This window comes from Channa argus, chromosome 19, assembly GCF_033026475.1.
Source record: "Channa argus isolate prfri chromosome 19, Channa argus male v1.0, whole genome shotgun sequence".
Taxonomy (NCBI): Eukaryota; Metazoa; Chordata; class Actinopteri; order Anabantiformes; family Channidae; genus Channa; species Channa argus.
Window position 1 is genome coordinate 19,616,041 of NC_090215.1, and position 24,984 is coordinate 19,641,024.

The 24,984-nt window shown below is 39.9% G+C and overlaps 1 protein-coding gene and 1 long non-coding RNA gene across 4 annotated transcripts; one reads left to right on the forward strand and one right to left on the reverse strand.

The window, feature by feature from the left end:
• Positions 1-6,105: 6,105 nt before the first annotated feature.
• LOC137104737 (uncharacterized) lies at positions 6,106-8,322 on the reverse strand. The gene is made up of 4 exons (XR_010911734.1): positions 8,139-8,322; positions 7,497-7,620; positions 6,468-6,540; positions 6,106-6,287 (listed from the first exon to the last, which is right to left on the reverse strand). It is a non-coding gene; the product is annotated as an uncharacterized lncRNA (long non-coding RNA).
• An 8,198-nt stretch (positions 8,323-16,520) lies between these two features.
• On the forward strand, positions 16,521-24,937 carry msl2b (MSL complex subunit 2b). 3 transcript variants are annotated; one of them, XR_010911765.1, is made up of 4 exons: positions 16,521-17,907; positions 20,671-22,061; positions 22,642-23,181; positions 24,269-24,937. XR_010911765.1 is itself a non-coding variant. In XM_067486942.1 (3 exons), the coding sequence occupies exons 1-3, from the start codon at positions 17,766-17,768 to the stop codon at positions 22,939-22,941; spliced, it is 1,833 nt and encodes a 610-aa protein (XP_067343043.1). In that variant the 5' UTR covers positions 16,521-17,765; the 3' UTR covers positions 22,942-24,229. The 3 variants fall into 3 exon arrangements, 1 of the variants encoding a protein (XP_067343043.1); XR_010911766.1 differs by lacking the exon at positions 24,269-24,937 and adding an exon at positions 23,792-24,229; XM_067486942.1 differs by lacking the exon at positions 24,269-24,937 and having other exon boundaries at positions 22,642-24,229.
• The last annotated feature ends 47 nt before the right edge of the window (positions 24,938-24,984 follow it).

Sequence of the window (24,984 nt, forward strand, 5' to 3'; positions counted from 1 at the left end):
TTCTTTATTTTTGGTTCCAGGGTCAAAAAACCTTAACGGCTTTACAAAAAAAATGCCAAAACAAAGCTGCAGACAGTAAAGGCAGTTTTTAAAATTGAGGTTAATGTCAAAGCAAAAAGCAGTAAATTGGCAGAAATGTTTCATAGCCGTTGGCAATGTTTGCTATTCCACATCATCGAAGAGTTCGAACCTGCGTCTTTTTGAGATATCATTTGGACACTTTAGTCCCTTTGGTGTAGAGAGGGAGAGAAGAGAGAACAGAGAAGAGGGATTTAGACATTTAGAAAATTCATAATACTCATTATATACTTGGGAAATATTTGCACCCCAAATATGAATTTAGGCATCATAAACAGGTTACAGTGAACCAAGCAAATGTTTTCTAAATTAGTGCAAATGCCGTCATGTGAACAATTTTCTGCCTGAGGAAACGGTCCTGAAAGGAACTGTCTGAACTGCTTTGGTTTGGGGATCACAAGAGCTGAATATGATACTAAGACTAAGTATATTGATGTTGTCCAGTCACAACTCCCTTTTATTTCCCAAGTTATCGAGACCCTAACCCTAACCCCTAACCCTTTTCACTTTGGAGGACAGTGCTGCCCTGAGGACGTTGCTAATGGTGCAGATTAGTTTAAGGTCTTTCAGGAGTTGCAAATTTCATATATTATTGGTGGTGCTGTATTTTACAGGTCTAATAACTTTCACAAATGTGATTTGCACTAATCCGGAGGAAACCCTGCATATAATTGTTGGACTTCCAATTAATGAATCCCAGTTAATTGCCAACCTAACCAGTAATGTTCAGCATTATAACCAAAACCATCTTAGCCTGGTCACAGTTGACATAATGCACTAATTCAGGAAACTCATCATTCTGCCAGTTGATGAAAATCTTTTGATATACATTAAAGTTTTATTGCTATTTCTCACCTGATTCATACGCTCTGTGAGCCATGAGGGAGTTGGTTTGACACAAAACATTTTGTTTTGGTCGGTTATAATCCTACGAATGGAAAACAGAAACACAACAGAATTTTTTTCATTGCTGAGGTGTAAGTTAGCTGATCCCTATATCTCTAACACAGATCATCCATGTGGAATTTATCGTTTAACATTCTCCTCAGCGACCAAGTTAGATGAAAGTGAAGCTTAAATACTCTTTTGGATTTTTTGTTTTTCAGAAAAAAACATACAGAGGTTGTCAGTCCGTGCAATTCTATCATCTGGTATGTAGGTCTAGTCTGTCAGCTGATGACAATAGAAACATATATTTTATATTCATGTATGTTGTAAAGACCTTTTCAGAGTAGGCTGTACTTACACATACGCCTCCAGGCAGTTGTGTCGTGGAACCTGTTTGTAACACCGCTGGACTTTCTTTTCAGAGATTCCACTTTGGACATTAATGCAGCAGGATGGTGCAACCTTAAATGAATCAACTGTACACAGGGAGAAATGGGGAGATACTGTAAATACTCAGTACAACAGTAAATAATTTTTTTCACATTTATTTTAAAAAGAAATAAGCAAATTTTTGTATTGCCTAGTTTTAGTTAAGAAGTGTGGTAAGAATCAAGAAGCAGTTAAATGTTTGCAGCTAAGAAGAAAGTCTAGTTGAATGACTAACATTAGTTTTGGATGTTGCTGCAGAAAGGCTTTTCCTTCAAATGTTAAATGTTCATAAACTTAAATGAAATAAACCGAAAAAATGACATTTTAGCGAAATATTACAGTATTAGTCTTATGATAAATGTAAAAGCCATGCAGATACACACAAATAAACTTGAATTTTGTCTAAAATTTACAAATCACTAAAGCAACACTGTGCTACACAACCCTAAAACCGTCTATGGATGCACTTATGTTTTTTTATGTCATTATTTAAAATAAAACGGATAATTGCCTTGTTTTCTCAAGATAATAAAACTCAATTTCTTTTGATAACAAAATAATATCTCGGGAAAGAAAGGTTCCTTTACTTGTGATGAAGCAATCATTTTTCTCATTATCTTGAGATAAAAAATCTCATTTTCGCATTATAACGCGATCATTTGTCAAAATCTAAATTACTTTAGAGTTCACAACAACCTTGTTTTTCAAAGTTTGTAAAACAAATCATTTTCCTATGGTTTAATAGTAACTATACAGCGATACTTCTGTGGAGACAGATGTCCTCTCCAGTGTTGCTTTTAGGTCTGCTGCAGGAAGTGGGATGAATATTAGTATTGTAATAGTGTTCAGGATTTATGTTTTATTTATTGTGCTGTGATACAACTTTCTCCTGATCCTGTATAGTCTGGACGTTATTCTGTAAAGTGCCTTGAGATGACTTTGTTGTGAATTGGCGCTATATAAATAAGGTTGAATTGAATTGAAATCCTAGTTTCAAAGAGGTTTTTCAGTAGCACAATACAATAGAAATGCACCCAGAGGAAGCCACGCACTGTTCATCCATTGTTCCCTGAGCGTCATGGGCTGCAAGCCAGTGCAAAAGTGCAGAATGTTCTGAAGATTCTTTGTGTTCCACAGCACTGTCACAGTTTTCTCAGGTGACACAATGAATTTTGAAGTCTAATGATGTTAAAGGACAAGGAATAAATGATAGAATTTCAAGAGTTTCATTCAGTTGAGACAAAGCTTCCTCCAGATAGCAAAATATGCATATTTGAGTTCACACACTGGCTGTCAGTGACTTTTGAGTTTTGAGAATTCATATTTTGCTTTACCAGGGTAGCTACAAATACAAAGCAGGTATTGAACCTTTTGAAAGAGTTTACATTTTTTTTATTGTATATTTACAGTCATCAGTGGTTGAGAACAATGTTACTTCATAGTCCAAACAGAAAAAGGACAATACATGAGATGTACCTTCCGATGCCGAGAAAATCATCACAGCAGCCAGAGTGAGCAGGCAGATCCAGCGGCTGAATGTAAGAGTCATCCTCATCTTCAGTCCCCGTTGGCACCAAAACCGACTCTGGAGGATTAGATATGTCTCTGTTCTCCAAGTCTTGATGACCGACCCAGAAATGTGGGTCATTTGTAGGCTGCAGAAAAGAGGAACCGCTGTTGTCATGTGAAGCAATTCTGTATTTAAACCGATACATTTGAGATGACAGTGCATGTTCAAACGAGAGCTACACACCCAGGAGGTTTTGTAGTTTGTCATTCTTATTCTTATCAGCTTATTGATGGAAAATATTTGGCATAGTTGGGGCAAACTGGTGGCTTAGTGGTTAAAAGAAAAATATGGTTTCTGTCGATTCTTATTTTTCTCTATTAAAAAAATCCCCAAAATACAGTAGGTACATCGATGGATATTTCAAATACCCGCAAAACACCCAGGTCAGATAATGGTCCACATGTATATCTTCTCATTATATTTTGCATTGGCCCGTAAGTATTTAAATAATCCTGATTAGATGAACATGTTAACGCAGTTTCTAGAATATATCCTAGTTACCTGCCAGCTCGTTTAACATGACAGACTCCCACAAAATAAACTGTCGTTATTGCAAGTGCCTCTTAAGTCAGTGCTCAAATTCAAAAATAAAAATATGTATGGTAGGTGGTCTGCAGTCACGTAGCGCTGTTTTTAGTTGGGGTTCAGGATACTTCAGCGTACAGACAGCAGGGAATTGAAAATATCAATACATGACATAACATTCTGTAGGACTTGTGGGATGATTTTGCTATATTGCAGCTCACAAATCTCATTCATGTATTGAAACCCTAGAGTAATGCCTGCAGAAACTACAATTAGTCAGACGCAATTAGCCAGTTTCATTTGTGAATTTATTTGTAACACTTCTGTAACTCTGGAATATAAAAATGTAACTTGTGCAAAATAATCAAAACTCTTCTGTAAGTTACAATTGAACAGAAATTGTTTTCTGTAACTGCACTATTCCACATCACCAAATCTGCGTCTTGTGTTTGTCAGACGAGTACAGTTTAAGTCTCCCAGGCTTGAGGGGAAAACCAACAAGCAGAGGGGGGAAATGCAGTTAGACAGGTTGTTTGTCGTGTCCTTCGTTCTCATGTTTCCCCAGTAAATGGGGGTTTTGCTTGTAGTCTTTAGAGGTTGTACTCTGGATTTCATCATATCTGTACTTGAGGAGGGAAGCTGTTTTCAGTTTTGCCTCATTATAATACACTTGGCCAAAACCTTACTCCTCATGTGTTCTAGCTTGATTAAGTGATCAACTTTTTTTCCTCTATTTCATTTCATATGAATTTAGCGTTGTTTACTCTAAACTTCTCTACACATGCTTTGAACAGCAGGTGGTCGCTGCTGGACTGCACGACAAACCTTGTCGCTCTTACTTTGGAGCCACCGGTTATTATGTTTGAGACACAATATTTTATTCCCAGAATCGTCAAATAATAACCAACAAATAAATATAAATGCAGATACTTTCCACGAGGGCTCAGAATTAATAACATCCGATTTTAAATTTCAAGGTAAAGGCAACAATGGAAGAAGTACAGTGTAGTGGACGTGTGTCATAGTCGCGTCTCGGTTGCTGGTTAAAGCATTGTTTGACAGGGTTATTTGGCTTAAAAGTCTGTTCATTTCCACCTTTACAGCAGAGACGATCTCTGAACGACGTCACTGTGACAGACCAACAAATACACATAAAGAGAGAGAAATCTATTTTTGTTATACGTGAATAACATTATTTGATTTTTGCCTAACAAAATAGTATGACACACTGATAATGCAGGTCATATTTGATATTTGCATATCGAACCTATATAAATGATCTGGGCATTTTAGTAGAAGGACATTTTTATTTCATACTCGTAAAAAAAAAAATCTTGAGTACTGGCACCATTTATGATAATAATAAACTTAATTTTTATAGAGTGTTTCATACGTTGCAAAAGAAAGATTAATGAGAAAAGAAATGAAGACGATAGAGAAGAGTTATGCTTTCTGATGCACTGAGGAGCATCACCACAGCGAGCCTGAGCAGACAGACAGTTTTCCACATCTTCAGTTGCTGCACTTCACCAAAAAGGACTCAAACCTCTTTGTTCTTCACTTGTAAACTTGTTTGACTAAGTTTATTAGAGATGAACAGAGATGTTTGATCTTCTTTTACTGAGGCTTCATGCAAGAAGAGGAAGCACTGCAGTGTGGCTGGCACTGTTCTTAGATTTGGATCGATTTTTCTGAGAAGATGACAAGAAAGTATACACATACATCCAGATACAGCAGCACACACCCAGGTTGGGGAGTTTTGTTCGTTCATGCCCTTATTTTTAGGCTGGTTGTGTAACTTGTAACAGAGTTGATCCTTCAACAGATAACAGACACTTTTCAAAAATAGTATGTGGGCAAACTGCACAAATGAAGTTGTCATTTAGACATTACTGACAACCTTAGGTAACTGCTGACCACCGCAGGCTCGGAACACCACAAAAGAACATGATGAGACAGGAACGTGGTGTAATGAGCTCTTTCTCATCTCCTATGCTAATTATAGAAACCACTCAATGAATGTACACTTTCCAAGTTTTCTTCATTCAATACAAAAACTTGAGGAACTGACTGGTCACTTACTGGCTAATATATCTCACCGTAACAAGATAATCATTGTTCTTCACCTGCCAGTGGTTTGAAAAGGGGGAAAAAAGGGGACAATCTCAAGTAAAGTAATTAAAATGAAGGTACTTCTGAAATGAGTTTGTATTAGTAATGATTAGTTTATTAGGTTGATGCTAAGAAATGGAGGACCCCATTGCGTGACGGCACGGTGGTTTGCACTGTCGCCTCACAGTGAAAACAACCAGCCAGCTGTGGCCTTTCTGCGTGGAGCTGCATGTTTTCCTCTGGCTACTCCGGTTTCCTCCCACAGTTCAAAGACGTAAATGTTTGTATGTGTAATGCGTGACTCTAAATTGCCTGTATGTTTGAATGGGAGTGTGAGTGGTTGTCTGTCTGTGTACGACACTCTGAGATGGACCGGGGACCTGTCCAACTTGTATCCCGCCTTTCGCCCAATGACCGCAATCCTACTACTGTAGGTGGAGGGATGGATGGATGGATAAACTCCCTGCTGAAACCCGACTATACTGCCATGCAACAATGAAAACACATTTAAATCTGTTTTAATAGGATTTATTTTTGGCTTCAGGGTCTTTACATATGTGACACAAATGTAATTAGTAAATCAATATATTTAGTTTCTTTGTAGCTGCTTGTTGTATAACTGCTTCATCAAGGCCTTCAGCTCTGTTTTAAACTTGCCGTACACTGGATTACATTTTAGTTGGCCCTGTAGTGTAGAAAGGTTTAGGAGAAGGGCAAAAAGAAGGGGAAGAATATGCAGTTAGAAAACATCAAAAATTCACTTTGTGAAGAGGTTTTGTTAATGTAATGTATAACTTGTCAAAGTTATTTTGTTTTTAAGTCGGATTCTTTTCTAGTTCTTTTACTTAAATTAAAAAAGATTTACATTTTTTATCTTGTTTGTGATCCACTGGTTGTCTTCTTTGAGACACGACCACTTCTCTTTGGTGCTTTCGATCCTGGAATCAAGAAAAAGAGAAAAATGCAATGATTAGATTCTCATTACATCTCAAACAATATCTGTCCTATAGTGGTTATTTAAATTAGCATTTTTACTGAAGTGTTTACAGCCTGATTTAGATGAACCTCTGCAACCACTTTAGACCCAAATCGAGCTGAAGAGTGTGCAGCAGTACAGTAGTACTATCTCGTATAACACAGAATCAAAATCAACAAAATGTATCAAAATCAAATCAATGGGTTTCAGCTTGTCGTCACAGTGGGAAAAAAATCAATTTCATTTATATTATTCTGTATTAGGTTCTTTAGGTAATAAGACCCTTCAGTTAATAAAAATTAGGAAAATACCCATCACAATTGTACAGATGTGAAAGTGACATCCACATACTCCTCATTTTGAATAACTGATTGTGAAAAACTCAAAATGATTCAAAGTAGATTCATCCAAAATCTTAAGCACTTATCCTATTCAGGGTCACGGGGGCTGGAGGGGACCTTCCAGCTGTGAGGCAGCAGCTGTGCTGCCCAGGTTGGAGAAATGACTTAGTACCAAAATTAATTTGTAAAAATGATCATTTATTGTTTAATAAAACATCATATTTCAAAAGCTCTATACATATATTGTAATGTGTATGTTTAATGTGCTAAAAAGGTCAATGTTCCATTTCTTTTTAGAAGCAGAGCAGAATTTAAATGTGGCATAAAGCTGAAACACTCAAGTCCTTTAAATCTGATTAAATGTAATCTCTTAGCAGGAAAATGTTTTTGGTTGTTTTTTGTATTTTTAATGTGTGTGTGTGTGTGTGTGCGTGTGCGTGTGTGTGTGTGGAGGCCACTGTAGCGGAAGTACAGACAGAGTGGTGTTCTGCTGTCATGACGTATTTCTCAAAATGTTATCCCCTGAATAAATGAGAACATAAAAGTTGTATCCGTGTTTAAAATGTGCTTTCCTTACAAGTAGGCACTGTACTTGCAGCCCGCTCTCTTAGCCTGATGAAAACATCTTTCAATCTCCTCCTTTGGCGTAAAATCTTTTACATTACCACTTGTACAGCAGGGAAGGCTTACAAATGGACTTGCTGTGACAGGCCCACATGCACATAAAGAGAGAGGGAGAGATGTCATTAACATTAACAAGTGTTACTATGACACACTGATTCACATTGGGATGCACACAGGTGAAGTTCTTCAACTAAAACGCTCAAATGAAATTTTTATGTGGTGGATAAAATGGCCACTGCATGGCTGCTGATGTCTTTTGACATTCAGCCCACTAGAAGGCCGGGGTTTGCTTTTCCCCCATCATCACAACTCTGCGTGGGTTGATTCATGTCTGTCTTGTTTCTAATTTTTCTTAATATCAATTATGTCCAAACATGTATAAGAAGTAACATTAAATTTGATTAAAAAAAATTATATATTTAAACAAGAATCATCACATAAACAAAAAATAAACTTTTTCATCTAAAAAAAAGGGACATTAAATAAATGCATTGCTATGATTTAGACTAGAGTAAAAGATACAGGAGAAAGTTTTCAGTCTGAACAAAACTAAACAGTCTGCACAAAAACAGTAGAACATAATACAGAGTCATACCTGCTGATGAAAGGAAGATTACCACAGCAGCCAGTGTGAACACGCAGATCCAGTGGCCACAAGCGAGAGTTTTCCACATCTTCAGTTGAATTTCACTCGGGATCTTAGCTGTAAACGCAGCTTTGTTCTCCACTTACAAACCGCTCGACTCACCAACGTCGGTTTCCTAATGACTGAACCAGAGGCGTGTGATCTTTCTTTTTCTGTAGCTTCACTCAAAAAGAGGAAACACTGTGGTCATGGGCAGTGTTTGAGGGTTGGACTTGTTCATTAATACATGGGTAGATATATATGTATAGTAGGTAAGTTGTAGCATTACGTAGGTTGGTGTGTAGGTTGCTGCATAGTTCCTGCTGTCCTGCAATGTGGACCTATTAGACAGTTGTCTTTAGGAAATGTCAGCTGGTGCCCATATATACAGCTTTGTACAGTGGCACTTTTTTATCCATGAATCCATTATCCTTAATGTTTTTCTTTAAAACTAGCTTGACCTTTGTTTGTCAACCACTCCTTCCACAGAATGTTCTTCATTTGTACACAGTCTGCTGCTGGGGTCCAAACTCTTCAGAGATCTCCTTTCTTCACACCCAGATTTTATTTTAGATATTGCAGAGAGGTTCACATACTTTTGCCACACATTTATTGAAGATTGAATCGCTTTCTTAAGTGAATTAATACTCGAATCTATCTAACAATTCTACTTTTGTACTTAGACACGAAGTCCTGACCTCATTTCAATAATTCCCTCATGCAGTGAAGTTCCTCTGTGCACCCAGACAGAGCCAGACTTCACATGTGCAGTACATGAGTCAGTTGCTGCTTAGTGGAACTTTTTACTTTATTTTTAAATTATCAAATACACACAAGGTACAAACTATAGAATACGCACAGCTAATCCACTACAACTATTGTTCGGCTAGTAGCGGGATTTCCTGTTATTTCATTTGGCACAACTGTTTCAAACCATCAAAAGATTGTTATCTTTATGAAGTGAGGCTTTATTATAGCTCGCTAATAAACTGACAAGTGTGCAAAATTTAACATATTGCTGCAACATATAGAACATACAACAACATTGATTAAAGCGGCCCTTCCTGAAACATACTCTACCTAAAAAAATTAAAAAAAAAAAAAACAAATCATAAAGAGCAGACAGAAAGGGGAGACTGGGGCATGAACACCACGACTATATCAGTCACCAACCCTGACGCACCAAACCAATTCATTTGGAAACCTGCTCTACTTTTTAGTTGCAGATGTGAGTGAAATGCTGGCGAGGTGTGCTGCAGGTGTGTCTGCAGACAGAGCGCCGTAAGCATAGACATTGATCAATGCCCAATAAAAATGTCAAAGCTCGGCCCAAGTAGTTGGCTGACCGCTACTACAAAGCCACTGGCACCACTGGTTGTTCAGAGTTGTGACAGAGTGATACTTCTTAACTCATATAAACAATCTTTGGTACACTAGTGGCGTCGTATTAAAGCCTGTTGCTGCCACCAACCTGCAGGGAGCAAATACACAGAAGACGCGTTTCTTTTGTCCTGTCATCAGTTTAAACCACTGACTTGACCTTACTGATAGTAGTAGTCCTCTGGGTAATTGGTTGCATATGTCCTAAATTAAAAATACAGGTGGCCAAATATACTTGGGTGGCAATATGTGTTCTTCTGTTAAGCTTCTGGTCAATTGCTATCTGGTCTGTGTCAGTTCTTGTTCGTTAATGTCCTGTTCCTCCCTTGTGCTTAAATAAAGTTTTCTTCACCTGTTACACTCCCTCTCTTCGTTGTTGCCTTTGGGTTCACCTTAATACAGAATGTGACAGAGCCAAGAGTAGATAATTGTGGGGCATTTAAATTTTATTTTAATACATTAACATTCACATCATTATTATAAATATATTTTTGTGTCCAGTCTTCAGAAGAGCTTGTTAACCAAAATAACTGATTTACAACGTGTGAACTGTATAAGCTAAATACAAAAATATCTTACTTTTTAAATGGATATATACTGCATGTAAAAGAAATAAATACTAATTAGCCAAAAATGTTTTGAACAGCTGCTTTGTTTTGTTGTTTTCTTCATGCTGCGCCAACGTCTGGAACTTAGGGAGGTGAAATATCTGGAGGGCACCTAATTTTTCCCTGCAATGTAGAGAAGAAGAGGGAAAAAATAGAGAGAGAGAACATGAAATATTCCGTTAGACGGATTCAGTAAATACTTGCCACGACATGATCCTTCACCATTCTAACACCTGCTGTTAATATTTACTGTGTTTTATTTTAACAGAAGTTACCTACAGCTCCTCTGCCATGGCCTGCTTAAAAACATTTATCAGTGTGAGCTAATCTTTCTGTGCTAACTTGTGGGAAAGTTCATGACGTGAGTCACTTTAATTTTTGACACCAAAGTAACTGTAGCATGAGGCTGAAATGGCCAACCACCATTCATTTTTCTGATTCACCTATCAGATGATAGCCAGACATCTGATTTTACTGGTGACTGGTTAGAGGGGCGGGTTTGAAGGGAATAGCTCTGCGCTGTTCAGTAAGTCAGCGTGACACATAACTATGACAGCACCGATAACATGTTATCATGCTGCAAAGTTAGATATTGTTGAGTTTCTCCAATCGTCTTAGACACTGTTGACCCAGTGAATTGGCCCTCTGACGCTTCCAACACGTCTAGACAGTCATCTAGACATGCTTGGTGTGACTGATCTAGAAGAAGTTTAAAAATCGTTTACTCACATTCTTTATCATGTCTTGAAGCCACTTAGTTGTTGGACTGATGCACCATGTGCCGTTACTGTTTTTAATCCTAGTAACAGGAAACAGGAAACACTTATCATTTTTATGATTTTCCCTTTGCAAAATAAATCTCAAAGAGGCAAAACCAGACTGGAGAGAGGCTGTTTGTAAGCAGCTTTCTCGTTACAGAAAATGTCACTTGGTTGAAATGAGGAAAGTAACTTTCAGATTAGTGTAGGCTTTGTAGAAATGATGAGGTTCTTACACAAAGGCGTGGTGTTTGCAGTGCATTCGGGATTTTTGTTCGTAACACTGTTTTACCCGGACCTTCGTGGAAGTGATGTTTTTGCAGCAGGATAAAGCCATAGCTGGGTGGGCTGCACCAACAGACCATCACAAGTAGAAAGAAAAAGAGAGATATATTATTAGTGTTCAGCATCATTTCACCACTTATTTAGTCAGCATTTAAGTAGAATGACTTGTTACACACTGGGAGGAACCCCTGAAACACACTGTAGCCATAGTTACACATGAATCACTGCTCACATGGCTTTTTTTTAAGCATTTGAACTTGACTGATTTATTTTTGGCGTGTATATTTATTACTGGTTTTTTGATCAGATAGTCCATTTATTCATCCATTCAGCTGTGGTTGCTTATCAAAGTTCTGTGCAGCTACAAAGTACTGATAACATGATAAATGTTGGTCAAGTCATTGACTTCATAGATAATTCTAGTCCTTATCATCCTGAGTGATTTTTATTGAAATATTATATAAAATGTAACATTTTATACATTTGCATTTTCTAATATAATATGCAACTAACTTTAAAGATGAAAAGATTATCATTTTTAACCTGGATGTTTTTGAAATGTTTGCGTGGTTCTAACATTGCTTTATCAATCAAGTCCCTTGATTATTTTCCATATTATTGATTCATGGTATTGTATATCTCAGAGCCTAATGTGGCACTTTTAAATCCATTTCTTCCAACAAAATGCAACAAATTCATATTTGGTATAAGACAAGGAAAAGCAGCAAATTCTGAACAACCAGTTTTTTCAATGCACCAGCACAAAAATCAACGCACAGAATCTGGCACCTGCACACATTTCAGATAATGCGAAGGAAAACATTCAATTATGATTTCTCTGTTACCTTCTGATACAAAGAAGACCCACACCGCAGCCAGGGTGAACAGACATAGCCAACAGCTGACAGAGCGAGTCCACATCTTCAAATGCTGCACGGCACCACAACTGATCTGTAAGTGTGATAGTAGGGAATGATGAGAGAACAAGGGAGGTTAGTTCTTTTATAGAGCAGCCACGAACAAAAAGAGGAACCAACACTGTCAAGAGTGAATGGAAAGAACGATGGTGCAGTGATGATGGACACGTGTGCTCACACCCCCAGAAGGTTGTAGAATTTTTTGTCATGTCCATATATGTGCTAGTTTGTGACAGTGCACCAAGCTGCAGGGTGGTGATGCTGCTGTTTCTGTGGTTTGTCATTGCACAATATCACATTTACTGTTGCTTGCCTCCAAAGTGAACTACAATGATACACAAGAATACTTTTCATCAGCAACATTAAACTTGATCTAAACAAATGTGCTGTGCTTGAGCTGTTGGAACTTAGGTGTCTTTAAAAAAATCATCCTTCTATGTGGTCATTAAATCACTGATTTTGCAGCGGTGATTTCGATGTACAAACACTGAAAAATATTCCTCCATCGCTGCCATGTGAATTGTAAATTTGCATTATTTAGCATTTGCATTAAATGGGCCACAACAGAAATGGGACCTTAAAACAAGTTGATGATATGTGACATTTAGCTGTATTTGTTATTTGTTAAATAACTCATAATAACACTTGAACACTGTGATGATATTTGTGAATATGCGCATAATTATGAAAAAATGAAACTGTGCCACTTGGTATAATAGTGAGTTAATATTTACTGGGTTACAGAAAAGTTTTGAATTGATCTTCAGTACAATTTAACCACTTTATTATTTGATTACTTACTTGTGCCTAATTTGTTTTCAGTACGAGTGGAACACATGACAGACATTCATAAAATTCCTAATATCATAGCAACTACTGTATAATAAATTCCAACTAAGTGACACATTCTTTAAAGTGCAATCTATGATCATAAATATCTTTTTATCTGATAAATGTCCTGTAGTGGGTGCGTTTTTGCTCTAATTTCCATCTATTCTTTCATTGAGCAGGTTGGAATAGCCCAACTATTCCTGGAATTAATGCGTGAGAAAGAGAATATGAATCACCCAAACTTCTCAGAGACAGAATAAATTGAACCCTCGCAGTCTGACCAGGCGCCTATGTTTAGAATGCACAGTGACCATAATAGCATCAACAAACAGTCACAATAACATGAGATGCTAGTGGAAAATACAGAAGTGGAATTACTCACAAAAATACAATGAAGCTTCTCCAGTAATATTCACCAAACATGTGTCTTTTCTGAAACGTTATTATGCATTTATATTTGTGTAGATGCTTGTGATTATTGTTTTGTGGCAAAAACTGAAGAAGCTTCTCTTTTTTTTCTACCTGTACAAGTAATTTGAGCGATAGCGTCTTTATAAAAGACACTTTTAAAATCCACAACCACAAAGGCCAACAAGTAGTTACAGGAAATAGCTTTACATCACGCTCAGTTTATGTGGAACTGTCAATCAGTCAATCTTTTTCTTTTTATCTAGCACCTTTTGTACAGATAATACAATTCAAAGTGCTTGATGACTGGTAGCTAAAAACGCTTTAGGAAGCAAAAACTGCTGCATGTGAGCATACGAGAAAGGGGACTCAAGGTTTTACAGCAATAGAGACAAAAGCATTACCGAGACAATCTATTCTCCCCAGCATATGCAAATTGATTTTGGTTAAGGTTCAAAGTTGGCACATTAAAACTGTTTGATTTGATATGATTGAGAGTAAACCAATGTAGGTACAGATTGTGATATGCCTACATATTAACCATAACCCTATTATAATAATCTATGAGATTTACAGTAATATAATCCTTTTGTTATTCAGTGATATAATTAATCATTTTCATCTATAAGTGTAAAAACCCAATCTGAATGAACATCAATACTTTGGAAGTCTTTGGTGGGTCGACACATGTTGAGCAGTAGCACCATGAGAGCTGTCTTCAGTCTCTCTGTTAAAAACAACACGGGACTTTGGCCCGTACAATCCCAAGCCCCTCAAACCAGACCCACTGCATGATTCAACCCTAATGTGACAAGCGGAGAAGGAAAACTGATTGATCAGTTGACTAGTTGTTGTGGCTGTAATTAAGCAATAGTAGCGTATAACTGAAAATGTGCGGCTATTTTTGTCCTCACTCCACCCCAAAGTGGAAAGTCCCCAGCTGGTCAACAGCTTTAAGTCTTAGGAATAGTTTAAGGCAAGTGCATTAATAGATGTACCAGTGGTTGCACCACACCAGATGTGACTCTTTTATCAGTGCATCTTTAGGTTTGCAGCTGCTTTTACAGATAACGTTATTACCAAAGACCCTGCAGCGAGTGTGCTGCCCGTCTTTTTTTCGCCTTTGTTCACCCTGCAGGTTAACACACAGCGCCTCATAGTGTTTTCATTTGTAAACTGCACGCTCACGCGTACGGGGCAAACTCACTAATCAAGTAAAGTGCAAGTATTTGCCTAAAAAATACTTACAATACCACTTACAATTCTTTCATCTTTTTAAACAGTATAAGTACTGATAGGTGGTTAATCCATTACAGGACACCATAATTTACTAGTTAATTAGATTTTGTATTAAAAATTGTAAAACTGTGACAAACTAACTAGTAACTAGAGCTGTACATGTAGTAAACTACTCTCCTCTTTATTTCAATGTAGTAAAAGTAGACTAAAAGAAGAAAGTCCTTCTGTGAAGTAAAAGTACTCGAGATGTCCTTAGTTACTTAGCACTTCTGCAAACCAACATAAACAGAAATGACTTACTGAAAACATAGTTTGTAACTTATAGATAATATCTACATTGTTGTAATATCCACTTTTTGTTGGTTTTAGTTTGGTTTGTGTTTTAATTTGTATTTATGACCTCAGTCTGGACTATGCTCCTATATTACTGTGCGTGTGTGTGTGTGTGTGTGTGCAAATATGACGTTACACTGTGTCCTTCACAAGACAACACAAAAACATGTATTAAAAAATGAATCACGAGTGTATTAGCTAGCCGTGTCATTTCACGGCCCCTGCGTTCCACACACTGACTCAATGTTACTGTCATGGTATAAGGAGACACCCGAAATGGTCTATGTCATCGTTAATGTTGTTAGTAACACTTGTGCCTTTCCATGACATGTCAGAATGTCGACTGAAAACCACCCGGTTCCATATAGAGTACTATTACTCAAACCTATATAAAGCTGTAACTGTTTATGACTAACATGCTACCATCTGAGTGTAATACATCTAAGTTGGCCCATAGTTATTTATTGCACATACATGGACTTACAAGGCACAAACAAATACTGTTGCAACGCTTAGACATTTGTCAAACACAAACATTACTTTCTTAGATTGCATTACTTTGATGAAAACGGTGACTGAGGAATGTGTCATAGATTTCATTACATTGCACAATTGTGCACTAGTAGTCTAAAGATAGAAATTGGGTACAAATAAAGCAGTTTAGTAAATTGTGATTCAACATTAATCATTTGCAGTCAAACACTGACTATAAACACAGGCTGTTTTATGAAATTCTTCATAAATTTATGCTTATGAAGTTTAACAGAAATTAGTTCATTCAAATAAAAATCCAATTGGGTGCATTTTTTTCATAAATGTATTTGGTGCATACAGAGTTAAAACAAACAAGGATAATCAAGAAAGTGAAGGGGCCACATTAACATGCCACCAAGCTAAATTTATCAACAGAAACTTCCATTGTCATTGTCAACCAAGAATGAAACCGGTTTCAGCATCGAATAGACCAAACTAAACTCCTTTTCACTTTACTGTCTCTCTTGCAGACAATTATTCGAGAAGTCCTGCATTAGTTTTTATTCACACTTGAATGAATTAAAACACATTGCTGAATCAAATAATGCAAATCTAGGGATGAGCAGTGCAGAGTGCAACAATGAGTTACTGGTTTAAATCTGCTAAAAAATAATAGAAGAAATTGTGCCGGTTCATTCCTATGTATAGGACAACACCATAATCAAGAAACAATGTTTTAGACATGTTGCCTAAATTAAACAAGCTCCAAACAGTCCTGCCTTGACGTGGCCCAGAACTTGAAACACAACTGATTATTTCCCGTTCTACTATTATTTTATGGATTTTGTTGCAACATGGATCGATACCTTTGTATGTGGGTATTAACAGTATGTATTTATACAATGTAATGTCTTTATATGTTGCTTGTGGATTCGGCAGCATAAATGTTGTGAGTGAGATTTATTTCCTTGCATTAGAAAATACTGCGTTTGTGTTTAATCAAACTTTTGGTTAAATTTAACATAAAACATTAATATTTAGAATAATTAAAAAAAACAAACAAACATGTAGATTGTCTGGGGACATAATACTCGACAACGCTCCCACCGGTCTTGGCCTCAAGGTGCAGTTTGAAATCGACCGCGTTGCTGTGCTCTCGCGAGATTTGAACCACAGCGCCCCCTTGTTGGATAGCGAGAAAGCGACGGAAGGTATGAGGACTCCTCCGCGGCTAACGGTAGCAACGTTCACAAATAGGGGTTTAATTTACTGTTGGGCTTCACAGACTCTCTGGAGATACACCACAAGCCACAGGAGCACATAATCTCGATCAAGCAGCCGGTTTTTCTGCTTCATTCCCACCGAGGGAAGCAGCGAGATTACCCCGCTAATCCCAAGACGTGGACAGCGGCCTGCTTTTGTAGCCGGCTCCCCGGTCCTCCTGAGGCGGCCAGCACTGTCACCAGAGCCCGGTGCTTCCGCTGGATCGTTTCTCAACCCCGAAAGAAGCGTCTGCGCTTGGAAATAGTTTTCGCTTTAATAGCCACCGCTCCTCTGTCCCCATTTCGCCTCTCCTGTGACGTGCGGCTGTGGGTGTTTTCCGCCAGAAGGGAGCACACTGAGCCGGGGCGTCCTGTTTTGTTTTCGAGCCGCCATGAACCCTCGCGAACAATAACACAACCATCACGAGCCTGCTGGGGCTGCACCGCCAAACGAAATTGGAGCCCCGGGTGCCTCGGTGTGGGATAATAAATGCTTTGTTTGGGACAAGTTCTGCGGCGACGTGAAAACCGGGGACGAGCGTGTATGTGGACTATGGAATATCGCGGGGAAAGCAGTGCAAAGCGGAGTATTTTGTCGCGAAAGCCCCTGTTCGAATTTCGGAGCTGCCGCTGTTGCTGTTAGCTAACTAGCTGCGAGTGACATCAGAGGCCACTGGCGGAGGAAAGAGCGCCACACGATGCTTTGTCTACTCCAAACGCACGGATTGTACGGAGACGAACCGAACCGAGTTGGGTGAACCGACGTTTTACGGGTGCGTTGCCTCCTTGTGAATGCACGTCTACTCTGTCCTATGTAAAGGAGCTGGGACACACTGGGCATGGATTGCATATGACGGGATGAGTAGCCTGGATTGCTCCGTGTGCAGCCTGTTGTCTATGTTGGATTTACCCGCGGGGAAGTGAAGCTGTTAAATCCATCTATGCTCTCTTCAAAGCCACCAGACTCCCTTGAGAAAAACGGCAATTTTACCTCTGTTGCGGGTCTGTCTCGATCGGTTAGTCTGTTAGTGTTATTGTGTGACTTTTAACGTATCAATACACCCTGACGGGCCGGACTGGGGCCCCGGGCCAGGCAGTGGAGATGAACCCGGTGAATGCGACCTCTCTCTACGTGTCCGCGAGCCGTTCGGTGCTGCAGTGCGACCCCCGAGACCCACGGGCCCTGGCGGAGCTCTGCAAGCTGCTGCCGTTCTTCCGCCAGTCCCTGTCCTGCTTGGTCTGCGGTGAGTGTGTGCTTTTTACTTGTATTCACAAATGACAACATGCCGGTGTAAACGCGTGATTTTGGGGGAGGACAGGGTTTTCAGTAACGTGCGTTGTTGTCAACGGTGCTGGCGGTGGAAGCGAGCCTTACATGGTGCTGCTTTCAAGGACAATTGGAAATAGCTGTGTCAACAGTAATCAGTATCAAGAGGTACTGAAATGTAGTGGTTGGAACCAAACAAGTATATTTTGTTTAATGTACCTCACAGTCTTGTGGTTCTTTTGCTTTACTTTAGTATTTAGTATTAGTATTTATTAGCAGTACTTTAGTATATAACTTATGGCTTATGCTGTTCAAGCTTATCTATACTTCTTGTTACTACTGCTGTTCACCTCTTATATGTCGTTTTTTTGCAAGTTGGAACATTTGAACAAACTACAGTAAAATGTGTAAAACAAATCATAATGTAACTAGGAGAAAACATGAACATCAATTAAAAAAAAAAGAAAATGTAATGTTTCTATGGATTAAATGATAACCATCGACTGTATAATGTTATAAAAAGATGCAACATATTTAAAATGAGCTGCAACATACGTGGTCATTTGTGTATGTGTGCATTTTACTCGTGATACTGCTGCTGTCAGTGTGGGTTTTTGTATTTGTGTCAGCACTGTTGATTATCGCTCCCTTGAAATGAACTGTGATGCATTGGGAGCTTAACGTCTGCGCATAGGAATCAAAACAAACATGCAACTCATGACGTGCAGACACAGCCCCTGTTATTTGACTCCGTTTGTTTTTTAACTGAAACCTGTGGTGATGATGGCTTTGAGGACGTAGCTGAGAATTATAGTTTATACTTTTTGCTTGTATCATATGCCTTTAAACTGGAAGACGATGTTTTTACATTTACTTCAGTCTATATTCGGGCTAAGTGTTGTTTGTTGTGGTGATTCCGTAGCGCCGTGAACGCATCGACATTCCCAGCGACACCCGTAATGACACACCCCCCACAGTGTGCTGTTTGCCTGCATCGGGGCGTTTCTCTGTTTATCACGTTCAATGACTGTCTTCCACTCACGGAATATTACGCACCTCTTTATCTCTGAACAGATGAAATGTGTAAACAAACATTAAAGGAAGTGGAGAAAAAGAGGAACAACTGTTTGCGTATTTAAGGAAACTTTTGTTGTTTTTCACATCTTGGACTGGCAGTAGCTGTAAATTAGGATTTTCTGTGGTTGGCCTGCTACTGTGAGGTTGTAAATAAATGTCATCTCTGATTTATCTTTGTGGTATATTTCTGTTATATATTATATATTGATTTGTTTTTCACACCTCGTACATTATACAGTGATTCTCCCCTAAGCCACACTATGAGGATATCATGTTGCAGCAGAGGAAACTAGGGTAGACTTTTTTTTTATTTTACATGTCAGTAAATGGATGTTATGGTATGAATTATTAGTTTACATGGTCTGTGATAGCTATAATGTTGTGACTGTAAGGCAATAAGGAAACATGCAGACATAGGCATTTTGTTGAAACATTGTTTTTTTTTGTTTGGAATTGAAAAAATTCTCTTTACAATGTAAATCTCTCTGGTCAGGCACACGTGTCTTTGAAACTTTGAAAAGATTTAGAAAATTTGCTTACGCTTCAAAGGTTTTCTAATATGTAATAAAAAAATACTTCAACATTTGGATCTGGTAGTAGTGATATGTCGAGCAAAAGATTTGTATTAAAAAATATTTTCTTTGCTGCATGTTGAATCAGTGCATAAGTCAAGGATATCAGTATATTTTCAAAGGGTTCTGGAGAGAAACACCGAGGTGGGACAAGAAGAAAAGGGGCCAATCAAAGGTGGTTGAATATTTTTACAAAAAGCTACAACTTGCACCTGAGAGAAGGTGTCAAACGTGAGAAAGCCGGAGCACTGTGGGCCAAGCCACCAGTAAAGTGTACGCGTCTAAAAGGTACAAAAGCATGAAGCCTGCGTGATTCTTCGTGCCACTGCCTCTAAGGGGTGTGTACGCAATATGAACTTATGGGTCCTGGTATTTGTATCCGGGCGTTTTGGATTGTATTCAAAATAATATATTGGAACTAAAATCAAAAGCAACATGTCAGTTGTATTAAATATTAAAGAGAAAAAAATGAATGCAGTTGGTCAGTTGTAACTTATTTCAGACCTTTCAGAAAATATTTAAAAAGTTTTAGAATTCAAGGCACTTTAGTCCCACTTATAACCTCCTCTAAATACATAATAGATCAATATTATAACATTGTGGTAAATATAGACTTTGCAGCTAAGTGAGATTGATCAGTCAGTCAGGATGAGTTTTTAATGTTGGTTGTTTCTTATGAATGGAGCTTCATCCTGTTTTTTTTTTTTTCCCTCCTCTCATCTGCAGCTGCACTCTATAGCGACCAACGTTGCTAAGGAAGCTCCTTTCAAAGAGCGGTTGTCATCCAGTCTGGCAAGTTGCCAGGCACCACTCAGGTTTACAAATACATATCAGGCCATAAAGCTATTGAAACGGCAAATGAGGAAAGGATCAGTTGTAAATCTTAAATAACATCTTGTCAAGCTTTGATTGTATTTTACTCAGGGCCTGGGGCTTGTTTGGGAACTCAGTGTTTTTGTTGATGGGCTGTACTTTTCTGGCTTCCTTGAAACCACGGTCGTTAATCACCTTTGCATGCAGGCTAGTTGTGGACCATTCCTTAAAAATGCGTTAATGTATTCTGTCATTTCCCTCTTGCCTCTGACATTCAGGTAACTTGCTTCAGGACCCCATCGCGCCCACCGACTCATCATGTCAGCATTATGTCTGTCGAGGCTGTAAGGGTCAGAGGATGCAGCTGAAGCCATCCTGTAGTTGGTGTAAGGACTATTCCCGCTTTGAGGAAAACAGGCAGCTCTCCTTGCTCGTCCACTGTTACAGGAAGCTCTGTCTCTACATCACCCAGTCACCTCTCGCCCCCCACATAGCCAGCGCTGCCACAGACTCGCCGGACCTCCAGGCCATCCTCAACGAGGGTCTGACGTTGGCTGAGAATGAGCCAGAGGCAGAGGACGTATCGGATTCACTTGGGTTGTCACAAACAGCCTCCAGCTCCAGAGTTGCCCAGCTGAGTGAATCTCCTCCAACAAAGGAGCTGAAAGGAGAGGAGCTGAGTCCCATGAGCATTAATGGGCTCCACGATTGTAACGGCCTTGTCAGTTCAGACACTCTGCAACCCATCACCTTGGAAACAGGTGGAGGTGTTGCGAAACAGGAGAGCTTTTCAGAGGAGATCCCGGTGTGTGTGAGCGTCACAGGGAGTGGTGAGGCTGGGCTTTGTGACATCACCACATTTGGGGATGACCTGAAACACAGTGGGGGGCCGTTGTTGTTGAGCGTAGAGGAGGTGCTCAGGACTCTGGAGACAGACAGTGACCAGATCCCAGAGACCAATCCTCAGCCAGACTGCTCCCCCTCTGTCCCTCAGTCCAACCTCAATGGGCCTCACTGCCCATCTAACCCAGCCTCCTCCCGTCTTATCCCCCCCCCTCTCTCATCAGAGAACAGCGCTCGCCCCCTCAAACCTCACCTGCAGCCGTCAATGCACCTTCCCCCTCAACCCTCCACAGTCATCCCATGTGTTCCCACTCGGTGCCACCGCAAGCGTTCTCGTTCTGAAAGTGACAGTGAGAAGGTGCAGCCCCTTCCTTTCTCCACGCTCATCCAAGGAGCTCCCGTTTGTGCCAACAGCTCCCCTCACCTCCCCAATCCGGGTGCCACTACAAAACAGGAGCCTAAGTTCTCTGCCGCCGCGCCCCATCCCCACCTGGCCCCGGTGCCCAACGGCGGCCCCGCTAAGGTGGGCAAGACTGTGCTCGTCTCCAACAAGCCACTGAAAAAGACTGTTGAGCACCACGGGGCCACCAAGAAAGCTTACACCAAGGCCAGGCAGGGCCCCCCCAAGCCCCGCGCACAGCCACGTGACCGGATCCCCACCCACCCACATGCACACGCACACGCCCTGACACACCCACCTAGCCCCTCAAAGCCACTGTATAAAAAGCCTGTGGAGAAGAAGGGCTGCAAGTGTGGACGAGCGACACAGAACCCCTCAGTGTTGACCTGCAGGGGGCAGCGCTGCCCCTGCTACTCCAACCGCAAGGTGAGAACAGCACTGACTCTGCTCACAACATTCAACCCATCCCACTTCATTCTCCCACTCAACGTGTTGATGCTGCTGTGAAAACCAGAAATTAAATATGTCCAGCTAAATGATTCTTGTCTGTGCTAAGCTGAATTTATATCTGTAGCTTATTGCCTTTACCTGATAACTGTGGTTTGTTTCCAACATATTTTTTAAATGTTCACAAATTTAATAATTTTCATACCTGCTACTAATCTGAGAACTTGCGCAGCTTCTGTTTTGTCTGGAGTTACACGATAACATTTCCTGTAATTTTATAGAGTCTGTTGTTGTCCAAAAGCTACTGAAAAGATCAGTTTAATCTGTTTTGGACGACAACAACAGACGTCTACAGTATAGACAAAATAATTCACAGTGCAGACTGATGGACATTAAACATGAGTGGATGTAATTGTTGATTCAACATACGAGAAGATGACAGCACAGCAGTTGATCGTGTTTCTGTTTCTCATTTCTCTTATGGGATAGTGTATAAACACTGGATAATTAGATTTATTTTTCAAACCGTATTGTTATTGATTACTGTTGCTTTTCTCAGGCGTGTCTGGACTGTATCTGCCGTGGCTGCCAGAACTCCTACATGGCCAACGGGGAGAAGAAGCTGGAGGCCTTTGCCGTACCAGAGAAAGCTCTGGAACAGACCAGACTCACGCTCGGCATCAATCTCACCAGTATCACCGCGGCGGCCCTCCGCAGCCCGGCATCCAGCTCCCCTGGCAACACCCTCCTCAATGTCGCCACGGCTACGGGTGCGCCGGTCACAGCCGCCTTCTTGTCGGGGGCGGGGCACGACAACAGGGGCTTTGACGATTCGCTGGACATGCGGTTTGACTGTTGAGGTACTGCCTCTCCGCTGTTCAGTCATCGTGCACATTCCCCGCCCTACCAGCTGGGCAATACCATCGGGTCGTGCCAGAGACCTGCAGTGGTGGAACCAGAACAAGGCAGCTACAGTGACAGGCGGTAGTGAGGGTCACCAGCTGAATCTGACGAGTCGCCCTCCATCCTTCGCCCTAAACTGCACCATGCTTGTGGTCTTGCATAAAGATGCAGTGTGGAAGAAAGATGTAGCGTTACTGTATGTGCAGAAATTTAATTTCAGTGGGGATAGTTTCTGTTTTGTTTTCTTCTCTAATATGGGTAACGTGTAGAGCATGTTGTGTTGCTAAGTCAGGTGTGTGTGTGTGTGTGTGTGTGTGTCAGAGTGAGAGAGCAAGGGAAAGAATGTGTATGTATGAGGGGATGGGTTTGGTTTGGAGAGGAAGCTTATTAGCAGGAACAGAGACATCATCACAGACTGGTGTAATTTATATAAAAGACCTTTTTGTACATGGACTTCTCAGTTTCCACTTAAGAAGACATTTTATGATGTATTTTATAAGTTCCATTTAAACCAGAGGAAGCTCGTGCAGGGGCCGACCTGCATTCAACCAGAAGACTTTCACCACAGGTAAACGGTGGATTGTGTTCTGGAAAATTTGGCCACTAGAAAAAAGTCGTTGATAATCTTAAGCAGATCAAACCACCAGCCAAATGTTTAATCCTCCATCAGCCACGTTCATCAAAGAGATTTTGCAAGGATTGTTACAAAATTCTATACCTGCTTTTCAATATATATATTAGGTAAACAAGTTATGCTGTTGATGTGTGTGTTATTGTATTGATCACTTTTCTATTTTTCCACACAGGCCACACAACTTCGCCATTTCTCCTCTGTTCTTGTGTTAAAACCTCTGGTTGAATGCAGGCCTCGCATGCGGTGTTTCTCACAAGTTTTTGGTTTCTGGAAGCTATACACATGCTGCTAAATACCACAAAGGACTCAAGGAGAGCGCATATGTTTTCCTCGTCTTTTGTTACATTTTGTTTGTTTTTAATAAGTTGCATTAACAACATTTGCAGTATTTATTGGACGTCTCCTAACATTGGCTACGAGTCGTAGCTCACTCTGCCTGTCGAGTCTGTCCATCCTGTCTGGACTGTTTCTGTCTCGGTTAAGTTGCTGTCCTCCTTCTTAGTGTTAGTTTCTCATGTCTCCAAACAGTTTTTTGTTCTCCCTCGGGGCATTTAAATAACTGTAATATAACTGTAACATATTTCCACAAAAAATGAAAATCAAAAACTTACACCAAAGTGTTGTGTGATTATTTGTATTCCTCCTGCAGCTCCCCAAATACTTACCCTGCGTGCAGTTCTCTGGTTCCGACACTGCTGGAGGAAGATGCTACAAAGCGCCAGCAGGGGGCAGAACACACCTGGTAACAGTCTGCACCTGGGGAATTCATTAAACGTCGACTGGTGTTGTGTGTGCTGCTCTTATTCTGTCCACCTTGTGTTTATCTGCCCTTTAGACTCTTTTCATCTACTTTTATTATTTTCCAATGACTTAACCAAAGGAAATGGGGCAACTGCCAAAATAATGTGAACATCATTAATTACACAGAGTGAAGTTATTGTTCAGCACAAAGTCAGTCAGATGAAAGACTGATGCACATAATTGTTTTTCTGATTTTGACTGAAGTCAGGTGTTGAAAGCAGGACTCCCACTGATTTAATGTTTGGATATTGGCAAACCGCATCGCACTTAAGCTTTAAAACGTGTTGCACAAACAAATGTTTCCAGCTTTTCTAGAACAGTTGTTTCTGGTTTCTGCCCATTGATCAGGCGACTTGTACTTTTGCACCGATACTAAATATAAAGTGTAATATTACTGCTGCAGAACAGAGAGATGCCCAATAATTGATCATTGTAAACGCACTGCGAGCAATATTACAACCCGTTTTAAAATGTCTATCAAAAACATACCTTCAGTGGTGGATGAAGTACTCAAAACTGTACGTAAAAGTACAAATAAATAAGGTACTCCAGTAAACACTAACA

Excerpts from the sequence above, each read along its gene's own strand:
- msl2b (XM_067486942.1), top strand. The coding sequence starts at position 17,766 with ATGAACCCGGTGAATGCGACCTCTCTCTACGTGTCCGCGAGCCGTTCG. Across the intron at positions 17,908-20,670 it reads CCTGTCCTGCTTGGTCTGCG|GTAACTTGCTTCAGGACCCC; the intron begins GTGAGTGTGTGC and ends TCTGACATTCAG. Across the intron at positions 22,062-22,641 it reads CCTGCTACTCCAACCGCAAG|GCGTGTCTGGACTGTATCTG; the intron begins GTGAGAACAGCA and ends TGCTTTTCTCAG.